Source organism: Oryzias melastigma, linkage group LG14 (assembly GCF_002922805.2).
Source record: "Oryzias melastigma strain HK-1 linkage group LG14, ASM292280v2, whole genome shotgun sequence".
Classification (NCBI taxonomy): domain Eukaryota; kingdom Metazoa; phylum Chordata; class Actinopteri; order Beloniformes; family Adrianichthyidae; genus Oryzias; species Oryzias melastigma.
In genome coordinates this window covers 28,496,777-28,508,340 of record NC_050525.1, presented here as the reverse complement: position 1 = coordinate 28,508,340, position 11,564 = coordinate 28,496,777, and the positions used below count along the sequence as shown (strand labels likewise).

The 11,564-nt window shown below is 38.7% G+C and overlaps 1 protein-coding gene across 2 annotated transcripts in view; it reads right to left on the bottom strand.

The window, feature by feature from the left end:
* Window positions 1-7,463, bottom strand: part of dtx2 (deltex 2, E3 ubiquitin ligase) — an 18,080-nt gene extending 10,617 nt beyond the window's left edge. The window contains exons 1-3 of one of the 2 annotated variants that reach the window (XM_024263672.1): window positions 6,883-7,463; window positions 5,375-5,966; window positions 3,443-3,501 (exon numbers count right to left, since the gene is read on the bottom strand). In XM_024263672.1, the coding sequence (XP_024119440.1) occupies window positions 3,443-3,501; window positions 5,375-5,966; window positions 6,883-7,192 (961 nt within the window). In that variant the 5' untranslated portion in view covers window positions 7,193-7,463. The remainder of the gene's footprint in view (window positions 1-3,442; window positions 3,502-5,374; window positions 5,967-6,882) is intronic. The other variant, XM_024263681.2, reaches the window with a different exon arrangement.
* Window positions 7,464-11,564: the final 4,101 nt, after the last annotated feature.

Sequence of the window (11,564 nt, the reverse complement as noted above, 5' to 3'; positions counted from 1 at the left end):
TGTTTTTTTTGTTGAAGTTTCATTTGTGAAGTCTCCTCAGTTCACCACGTGTCGCAGGCTAAATACCCTGTAAGCTAGTTTTGACTTGTCGGGTTTTGGATGTTATTTAATTTTATTGTGTATTTTGAGTTTAACTTTCTGAAAAGGAAAAGACTATGAAACAATTGAACTAATGTTAAAAGGTTACGATGGACAATATTTAATTCTTTTCTGCACATTTGTGTAGACTGGTTTTTTCCTGGAGTTCACCTGGATCCCGGCCTTCATCTTTTCATCTCATCCACCATCATCATCATCCCATCATCTTCTCATCTCTAATCCCCTCATCTCATCTCTCATCACCACCTTCTGGAAATCTCGGTTTGGACATCAAGTTGGTTTCTTTAAATTATTTTGAGTGCACTCAAGGCTTTTATTATTTTTTTCTTAAAAAAAGAATTGAACTCAAGAAATTGTAGAAAAACTATTTTATCTGAGATCTCAGTTTTATTTGAACATTTTTTTCATGTCAGTGGCCACTTGTTTTTGTTTTGGGTTCAGATTCTACATACTTGGAAATAATTGTGATCTACATTGAGTTTTTGCAAACTGTACTTAGATTTTTTTGTCATAATCTCAAATAATAATTCAGTTTTAGTTCGACTGTTATTGTTTCGGTGTGATTTCTTGGGGTGTACTATTTAAAATATCAGAATATATGACTGTAAACAATCTCCTCATCGAACCTAGAGCTAGAGTAACTCCATTTGATGGTATTTAGAGCAGCCACACACAACAGCAGCACTTAAGGGGTTACACTATACTCAATATATTACCTTGGTAATCTATGATTTTTAACTATTTTTAAAACAAATATATCTATTTTTTTTTCCAAAACCTTTTTTTAGAACAATCTAAAACACAAAATCATCTAACGCCCTTTCCAACATTAAAACAAAATTATCAATAAATACTAACGTGACTTTGTAATAATTACATACATTTTAAAGTAACTAATAAACAAAGCTCCACTTAAGAACTAAAATACAGATCATATCAAACGGCCTTCTCGCTTCAAAGAGTAATAAATGTGGAAATTAACATTTTACATTTTATGTCAAAATATTTACACAACTATTTTTTTTTAAGCAAAAACTTATTGACCTTATTCCGGGGGCCTCTCATGTGAAATGGATTATGGGTGCAACTTCCGGCATAGCAACCGGAAGTTACACAGCTCTATTTGTTTCCACTGAAAGTGGCGGTTTTGTTAGCTTTAGCGGTGCATACAAACTTTAAAAGAGTGTTTTACTTAATCCCTCAAAGTTTTCAAAAATGTCTTTGCGCAGTTCAGGCGCATGTTTTGCAGCTCGTGGTTGTACTAACAACAAACTAAATTAAATTTGTGGAGCGTTTTGTGGGACATGGGCTGCTGATGAAGAGGGAGTGCAGAGGCCCTCCTCGGTACAGATTTTACCGTCTACCAGGCGAGGAGGGATGTGGCTGAACATTTTAAATCTTTCATTTTGTGGATAAAGTACACACGGAGGAAAATCCGTATCCAACATTATGGTGGGGTTACTCCAGAACACCAGAGAAGAAGAGACGCCGGGTACTGCAGAGACCTGACAGCAGTGGTTAAGTTCGACATCCGTCACACATTCAGCGATGAACGGCGATATTTCTCAAACGCCTTTGCTAAAATCACCACCAAAAATGTTTTATTGACAGATGATAAAACAATCAATGTTTCACATGACTCGTTTTCATTATTCACGATCCATGAAACGAGCAGACCACCGCAAACGCCGCTGCAATGTGAGCGGAGCCGGAGCGCTTTGCCCGAGCTGCTGCTGAAAGTGATGTGGAATGTTGATTGTTTTATTATCTCTCAGGAAAAACATTTTAGGTGTTTTTAGCAAAGGCGATTGAGAAATATTGCTGTTCATTACTGAATGTTTGACGAATGTCGAATATGAAACTAGCTTAACCGCGCTGCTGACAGCAGTGTCAAAGAGCAGAAAAGATATTTGGTGTGTAATCGCTGCATCTCCTGGTATCAGCTGTTCAAAATGTACCTGTTTAAACCGCAGCTGAATTTGTCAAAACATGAAACGGGCAAAAGCTTCACCGCGATGCATCCCTCATCCAGCATGTAAACACAAGCACGTGAAGAGATAACGTTACAATTGATCAGCACTGTGTGCTAACTCTGGCAGAAATAGGCAGAAATAAAGAATTATGATGTGAACTTTTAAGATTGTTCATAGTTTCACCACCTGCCGCAGCTGAATTGAGAAAGTAACTAAAAATGCTACTAAATGTTGTTTTTTAAGGTCATCTTCCAATCCCTCAATTTTAGCAGCACCAGAGTTGTTACGTCGCCTCTTTTAAGACATGACAGCTGGTTTTTACACATTTATATGTAGTTATAGATCCAAAACAAAAGGAATTGCGCTGTCGGCTCTACAGTTGTAGTTTCGGCGTCTATCGCAAGTTTCACCCATAATTCACACAAAGGCTCATGGGGCGTAGGACTAAGGTCAATAGGTCCAGTAAGTTTGTTTTGCTGCAGCATCCTAACATTTCAGGGTCACGTGAGGCGCCCCCTGCTGGACTTTTGTTGGTATTGTTTTAAGAAACTGATAAAGGAAAAGAGAGAACCGTGAGATGAAATGTCGCGATAGTTCGTCAGACCGATATTTTCTACCATCTCTAGTAAATAATGTCGCATTTTAAACCCAGAAGTTTTGGAAAATAGTCCAAAAAGACTAAAAATAGCCCTGCATTTATTAGAAGAAAACTGTTTCCATCCAAAAAAGGCTGATAAAAAAACAAAAAAACTATCAGCTGACTTTTACTGGCATTTGGCAAAAGTTATTTTGTTTTAGCTTCATCTACACACCTTTAAATATAGTGTCAATGTTAGAGTTAATGTTGCTAAAATGATCCTGTTTCTTGTTTATGTCATCAGACATTAAAAAACCTAAAAACAATAAAAATCTAAAACATTGCTGAGGTGTCATTAATCCCCAACATCCTCACTTTGGTTTATTCACATTTATTGATTTGGGGTTTTTACACAACGTTGTCTATAAGTTCAGTTTGATTTGGACCGATCTCTGATCCCAAATATTTCTGTCATTTGAAATGTCCCTTTAATCAGGAACAGCTCATCAGAGGTGAAGGCTGGATCCGATCTGGAGGTTTAAAATCACTCAAATGTTTTCTGTCGACTATAAAACAGAAAGAATGTGAAGTTTTCTGAGAACTCCAGCTGATCTGATCCTGCCGGATTGGGATGTTAGTGGGATGATCCCGTCTGAAGCGTCCTTTTCCCTGACGGCTAACACACACACACACGTCTGTTTTTCCGACTTCCTTCTCGTCATACGTGAACGTCATCGAGGGCGAGTGAGGAGCAGAGGAAAGGTGGAGGACGGGTGGTCGGTGACCCCTTTACCTGCCAGGGCGGAGCTCACGCTGGTGGAGCCGTTCAGCTGCACGGAGATGGACGGGACGCTGCAAAGCAGGAAACGGAGACACATAAATAGTCTGAGAGTTTTAAGAGCATCGACGGGCTGAAACGGTTCAGAAAAAACACTTTCTGTAATAAAACTCTTTAAACTTTGAGAGTCGCCGATGCAGCGTTTGTTTGCAGTAGTGCCGCCACAAACCAATATTTTAACAGTCGAATAATCTCAGATTATTTTTACTGAATAATCGACTAATCGCGTCATACTCAAAGTGGATGTAAAGCACATCTTAACCATCATTAGCTTTAAACTAAGTAAAAATAAAGACACTTGAGGTGATAGTTTATTAAACCTTAATGAATCCTGCAGCTTCTGTCCTTCATTAGTTTCTGGCATTAAAACCAGATTAAATCTAATGAGGTCGGCATCTGAAATAAGGAACTATTTTTCACCAAAGATAAAGTTTTCGTCTAACTGACTCAAATATAAAAAAGTAAATTTTTTGTTGCTGAACGCTCACAACTTTGTCCAACTTTACTACTCTGACTCCATAGAATATAAAGTAACGAATAATCGACTATTAAATAAGTTGTTGATTAGTTGAATAATCGTGGCAGCCGTAGTTTGCAGGCGTCGATACTGAGAATAATGCAAATTTTCTCATGAAATCCTCATCTTGATTTAGGTTTTTGTCCCAGACGATAACGGGATATGACACAGAAAACTACAACAGGAAATCCCTGAGAAAATGTCTCTCTGACCATCATGAACATAAAGTTTAATATCCGATTATAGTTTCTAGTTTGGTTGAATCTAAAGCCTGAAAAACTTAAAATCTCAGAGGAATTCTGGTTAAAGTTTTCTCTAAAATCCTTCAAAAATCTGAAACATCTTTCACTGATTTCTGGTTCCTAAAGAAGAACAGCTGCTGCTTTAAAAAGGTCAAATAAATGAGTAACTCTGTGACAGAGGAATGTAAACAGCAGTAAAGACGGAGCAGCTGACCGGTGCGGCGGTATTTGAGCTTCATGCTCATAATCCCGTCCTGCTGGTTGAGAAACGTTCAGGTGAGTCAGCAGGTGGAACTGTTTTTTAGAGGGAAATCCTGACGAACTCAGCAGATGAAATGTCCTCAAGGAGGTAATAAAAAATGAAAAACTAAGAAGAACAGCCACAAAGCGTTTTAATATCTGACAATATTTGAACGGACCGGCCTGTGCGAGGATGAAAACAACAATTCCAAAACATTAACCAACAAAAAGCCAAACTCTGCCTCCTTAAATCCGTTTGCCGGAACTTTCTGGAGCTTTTACCAGAACATGAACGCTTTTATGGACCGAAGCTGCATCACCAGATGGTCCAAGTGAAGGAAAATGCAAATCTCAGACAGGAAGAGCTCCCCGAGGCTCCGGAGCAGCATCCCAACACCTCCGAGGGGGACATTAGGAGGAAGCAACAACTGTGGAAATGAAGAGAATCAGCGAAACGCACAGATCCACTCGGAATGAGCTTCTGCTGACGACGGGAAGCGGTTTGTGAAAGCCTCCGGGATGAGCGGGAAGGAAGGTCAGGAGGCCGTGAGCCTGAAAAAACACGCTCCTGCTCTGCAGGAAGAACGGGGAGGGCAAGACCAGGGCGGGGTTCAACGCCAGGAATCCTCATTCACAAAATCCACTACAACTGTCGTGATCAGCCGACTAATCGACCATTAAAATAATCGTTTATGGCAGCACTAATGTCCATGCATCAAATCCAGGCAAAACAAGGATTTTCTTTAAGATTTTATCAGTTTTATTCCACATTTGTTCAGATTAAATCCCCATTTGACCAAACAAAGCAGCTTCAGAATGAAAATCCATCATAGGTTCATCGTTGGAGACCTTTAGGGTTTTACCCCAAAACAGAGAAGAGGAACCCACCTGAGCCCGTTGGCGCTGGGGGGGCTGCTCAGGTGTGACGCCGCCGACATCTGACTGGCAGAGGGAGGGGGGAGCCAGGGGCTGCCCCAGGATATTCCCCCCACAGAGTGGGGCCTCCGAGGGTACGGAGAGTAGACGGAAGTCAGGTGGGTCGCCGCCGCCCGTCCTGGTCCCTGCAGGCCCGGTCGGTTCAGGCTCCCCGACGAAAAGGAATGTCGCGAGCGGCTGGGCATGGGCCCGGTGCTGCTGTGGCTCAAACACTGCTGGCAGGAGCAGGCCGGCCCCAGGGGCACGGCCGGGGGCCCCGGGGACGCCAGCGGGTACGGCGAGTTGCCCAGTCTCCGCACCTGCCGCCGGAAACCCGACGATTTGTTGACCTGGGCGAAAGACGTGAGGTCCACAATGTAGTTGTAGCCGTGAGGGCCCAGGTCCGCGGTCCCCTGGCGCGCCTGGTAACTGTGCTCCAGAAGGATGGAAGTTCTGGTCTCGTACGGAGTCCAGCCTCCTTCATCGTTGGCCCATTCCCAGTAGACCCCGCTGCCCAGGCCCGAAGACTGGGGGAAGAGAGAGCGGCGCACGGAGCGCGTGGTTCCTGCACCAAAACAGGGACATCATCAGCAAAAAGAACCACGTTTGACAGAGTATAAGACAGTGTTTTTCATGGTTTAGCTGAAATGTTAACTAAACTTCAAAACAAACTAAAAAACAAATAAAGGCAAAATTAGCCAAAACAGCTAGCATGCAGCTGAAAAATAGCTTAACTTCAAAAGAGACAAAAAAATCTTAGTAAATATCAAAATAGCTAGCAGAATGACTATTTTTAAAGCTTTAAAACTGTAACGTTTTAACATAATTCTGAATAATAATAAGACAGGAATAATATTCCAGAATAAATCAACTTAAACCTTAATTAATATTCAATATTTTACTCTTCATAAAAACATATTTTGTCAAAATTATACGAGTTTGAAATAAGCACTAGATAACATCGGGTGATTAATAGTAATAAAGTAAAATGATCTGGAGGGCCGGATCCGATTTCTTATACACATCAATGGATTAGAATTGTTGTTTTCATCTATTTTTAGTTGCACTGGGTTTGGTGGGTTTGTTCTGAAACATCAGACTTTTCTCCAAAATGTGCAACTTAAACTCCGAAAAATACAGTACTGTGTTCTTGTACTACTAGGATACTTAGTCTGTACTTAAAGTGTGGCACTTGAAGTTTACTTTTCTATCACATTTCTCAGATGTAAACTTCTAATATTTGTCAGAGTAAGTATTCAGTTAGTACACATGATCTATACTGGTTTACTTACTATCCTTTTACTTGCAAATGTACTTTTTACTTAGTAAACACGTCAAGTAGTTTTTTTCTGGACTAACTGACTTCACCAAATCACTTCAGACTGGCAATTTAAAGAGAAACCGGATCAAATGGTGTATCTGATCTGATCCGGATTCAGGCGTTCACACTGACGTGTCCGCCAGGTGTGGACGCGGTTTACCTGTGTCCTGTCTGAACTGCTTCAGGCTCGGGATGTCGATGAGGTAGGGGGACAGGCTGGGGTCTGATTGTCCGAGGCAGATGCTGGTGGAGCTGGGTCCGGCTCCCCGGTGGCCCCGCGGGGACAGGCACCGCTCGATGTGGGCGCAGACCTGGCCGCTGTAAGGCCGCCAGAAGCCCTGGTCGTCCTGCCATTCCCACACCGCTATCATGGGCTGAGAATGTCCGACTGTCGCGGACGGCGCGGCGGACACCGACGGCCCGTTTCTGGAGCTGCTCACCCGGGAACACGACCCAGACACAATCGCCATGTTCACCGAGCTAGCTAAGCTAACGGCGGCTCGGTCTAGCTAGCCGATCGGGGCTATGACGAAGCCAAAGGCCGCGAGGGGGCTAGCTTGGCTGGCTAAAGAGCTCCATTCTGAACGTGGCAGCGTGAAGGGGCCAACAGGTAAAATACTAGGCGGTCTCCGTAAACATCCAGGTGCATCTTGACATTTCTATGACGGGAAACGCTAGCTTTACAACTGCGTTGCTAAGGTTCCTCCTTTGCCCCTCCAGATGCTTTCAGGGACCCTCGGAATTTAATATACAAGCCAGTGACAGCTTTGCTCGAATTAACGTAATGAAGCCAAATTTTTAATCAGTAAGATAAAAAAAAGCACAATACAAAAATAAAACAATATGTGCAAATGTTGCTAGTTTAAAAATTTCAATTGTCGATAATGCAAAAAACGTCCTTCTTTACTCTCTTTTTTAAAGCATTTGGCAAGACGAGGACAGGTTGGTGGATGCGTGTCTTAAAACAGTCTGACATTTTTTAAGCTAAATAACTTCAAAGACAAAAATGCGTTACTTTTTCCATTACATTTTTCAATCAAAGAACAAATAGCCTAGAAACTAACGTTTACAAAGTGTCCTTGAAGGCGGCTTTCTTCTTCTTTCACAACAACACCCTCTTCCTCTTTCTGGAACTCCTCAAAGCTCTGCTGCCCCCACATGGAGACAAAAGGCTATAGCAACAGACTGGAAAACTAAAGGAAAACTACAATTGTTAGTCCAAATGGAAGGATTAAAAATGGCGCAGTAAAGTTTTAAAACATAATCCATAAAAGACAACAGTTAATTAAATTAATCAGAATGTAAAAAAGAGGAAATTAGTTTTCTGATCTGGTTAAAATTAGTGTCTGGAAATTTAATTTTAAATATTTAATTCTGGATTTAATTCTAAATCAAATCAATACTTTTGTATTTATATCTATGCTTTCATTTTTCACCAATAAAATATCATAGTTTTTTTTAATTAATACATTATTTCCTCAAAGACAATAAAAGCCATGTTAGAAAATATAGTAAAAATAACTATCACATTATATTAATATTATATTAAATTTTATATTAAGAAATCAATAATAAAAGCACCTAAACACTAATGATGGGCAAAAACAAATTCTTGTTTTAAATAAAGTAACACAAAATTCTATTAGAAACATTGTTCAGACTTTTACTACTTTATTCACATAAAAGTTTGACTTTTTTCCTTTATTTATTTATTTTTTCTAATACTTTGTCGATTTGTATTTACTTTATCCTCTGCATTAAATATTTTAGACTTGCATATTTTAAAAAGGTTTAGGATCAGGTTTAGAATCATGTCTTCTCAGTTTTCTGCATGCGATGAGACTCTTCTTTGTGAATTAAAATGAAGACATTGTGCTTGAAAAGTAGATATATTGTTTTTTTCAATCCTGTTTTTTTAACCGTGTAAAAGTAACAGATGTCCAAAAAAAATTAAAAATCCTACAAGAAACACTTTCTAAAAATCTAAAACTCCTGAAGTTTTGTTCAAGCAAAAAGAGAACCAGTAAAAGGTTTTCACTTCACATCTTACTCCGCTGATCATGAATTGAGAGTTTTGTGCTGCTGCAACTTCATTTTTTTACTTTTCTTTTCACATAACTTCTTCCAAAGTGAACATTTTCAAACTTTTAGTTCTACACTCCACACCCCATGATGCCCACATTTAAAAACCTTTTTAGATGTTTGAAAATGTATTTAGTGTAAATGAAAACATACTAATCTAACGTATGAACAGGTTTTGCTTTAAATGAAGCCCACAGATCGTCTCTAAAGGGGTTCAGAAGTCCACCTGTGGTTCTGGAGGTGATTGGGTTTGAGAGTTCTGGGAAATCACGGAAAAGATCTGGTGCATTTAAGGTTTAAATGTCAAAAATCGTCTTTTTGGTTAAACTGGATCCTCAATTTAGAATAAATCCTGAATGCAATGCTGATAAATGAGCACAACGTGAAGTGAAAGTTCTGAAGTTCTGCAGCAACAGGCCCAAAATGGTTCCCTTAAACTTTTTCTTTTGCAAGACTATGAGTTTCTCTGAGATGAAACCTTCATAAAACACATCCCAAGTTAACTTAATCATAAGGAAAAATAAACGGAGACGAGGCCGTTTAAAAAAAAATATACGTCCTACCATCATTTTTAATTTTCCACAAAGACTCAGCATCCGGAGAGTTTATAACCAAAGATAAATGACTGTTTTTATGAACTGTAAATCTGCTTTTTATGCAGGATTCATGAAACGACCAGAAGATTGTAAAAAGCTGATATTGATCCAAACTAATTCACATCCTCAGAAAAGCTTCAACTTGGATCAAATAATCAGTGAAAGATGAAAACCGGTTTGGAAAGTTTTTTGTTTTTCTGATCCTCAGACAACGACGGTCAGTTTTGTGCAGGACGTCGTCTCTGGGACTACTTACTTCTACTTCCTGTTTGGCTTCTCTTTTTGTTGATATTTTAGCAGAATTATCTCCTTCTAGACTCTTTATAGTTCAGCCAGCAGTCTTAAAATTAGCTGAATATAAGAGGCGTAAAAGACGTCATAAATGCTGAGAATGTTCCACAACCTGGCAACCCACTTCAGCTCATAAAACACGATAATCAGGATTTGACTAAAATGAATAAAACGTTGCTTCTCTACACATATTTTCTAATTTTGATTAGTTTGGTTGATGATGTGAAACCTACGGTGGCCCTGAAGTGCAAATCACATCAACTCAAAGACATTATAAGAAAAAAAAAACAACATTACATTTTAGAAATCACAAATACATTTCCCAACCAAAATGTAAAAACAAAACAAAAACCTTTTAAGAAAACAAAAGTAACTCCCAGAAATCTAGAAGAAAGAAGATTTAAAAAAAAAAAGAAGCAAAATGAGAAACTGGAAAACATAAATATTTAATTATTATTTTCCCTGATTTGACGTTGATGTTTCAGTTTTGAAGAAGAGAGAAAGCAGAAGAACTTTTATCTGAACTTTGGTAGAAAGTTTTCATCCAAGCAGCGACATTGAGTTACTGTGGAGAGAAAATAGACTCACCTTGATTCATGAGTGTGATTCTGGATTTGTAACTCATTTTGTGCATAAGTACAAAAATAATAAATTAAGAAAAAAAAATTAAGTCCGGGAATCGATTAAAAAAATTAACTAATTAATCGCAAACTGGAAAAATTTTAATTAGTGCTGTCAATTGATTACAAAAAAATCTGATTTATCGCACTTTTGTGTTGGGATTAATCGCGATTAATCACAGTGTTTTACCAGGTAAAAGTTATTTGTACAATATGACACTGAACCATGGATCAAATGATCCGCTTTTCGTGAAAAAGGGATCTCAACCACAAAAATAGCAAGAATAAAGCACTAAAAACGTCGGGATAATAACCGAAGAAACGATTTAACTCACGCCGTGGAAGTCTGAACCGCCGAGTTAATTAACCGTCGATTCATTTGCGTTAATACATATTAAGGCGTTAATTCTTTTTGATCAGTCGTGTGCATTAATGTGTTGATGTTCACAGCCCTAAAAAAATACAAAATACAATTTACAAATGCACAAATTCAAATTACAACAGCTTGGATCTAAATGATGCACAAATCTTTAAAAATAACACACAAATCAGTTGTTACGCACACACAAAACCACATTTACGCACAAATCTGATGTGAGACTGTTCACATCTCCAACATTTGTGAGTAAGTGATGCGTTTAAATGCTGCTAGAATGCTGGGTCATCAGAGTTCTCTCATCTACCAGTTTAAACTCAGATTGTGAATAAAATCTGGTGACATTTTCTCACTTTCTTAAACAGAAGTCCCCCATAAATAGTATGAAAAAGTCTCACGGGACACATGAAAAGAAAACTCTGATGACCCAGCTTTCTAACAGCATTTGAACGCATCACTTATGAATAAATCTCATCAGATTTATGTGTAAATGTGGTTTTGTGTGTGCGTAACAACAGATTTGTGTTTAATTAAAAGATTTGTGCATATAGTTAGTTTCAAGCTGTTGTCATTTTCATTTTTTCATTTGTATTTTTTTATTTAATAATTTTTGTACTTATGAACCAAATATGTTGTAAGAGTTACAAATCAAGAATCATGCACACACAAATCTCTTGTTTCTTACGCTCAAAACCACATTTACGCACAAATCTGATGTGAGACTTTTGTCACGTCTCCAAGATTCCTCCATACGTGATGCGTTTAAACGCTGCTAGAATGCTCGGTAATCAGAGTTTTCTTTACAGCGCTTTGGATTTAAGATTGTGATTAATATCTGGTGACATTTTCTCACTTTCTTTAACAGATATGCTTTGAT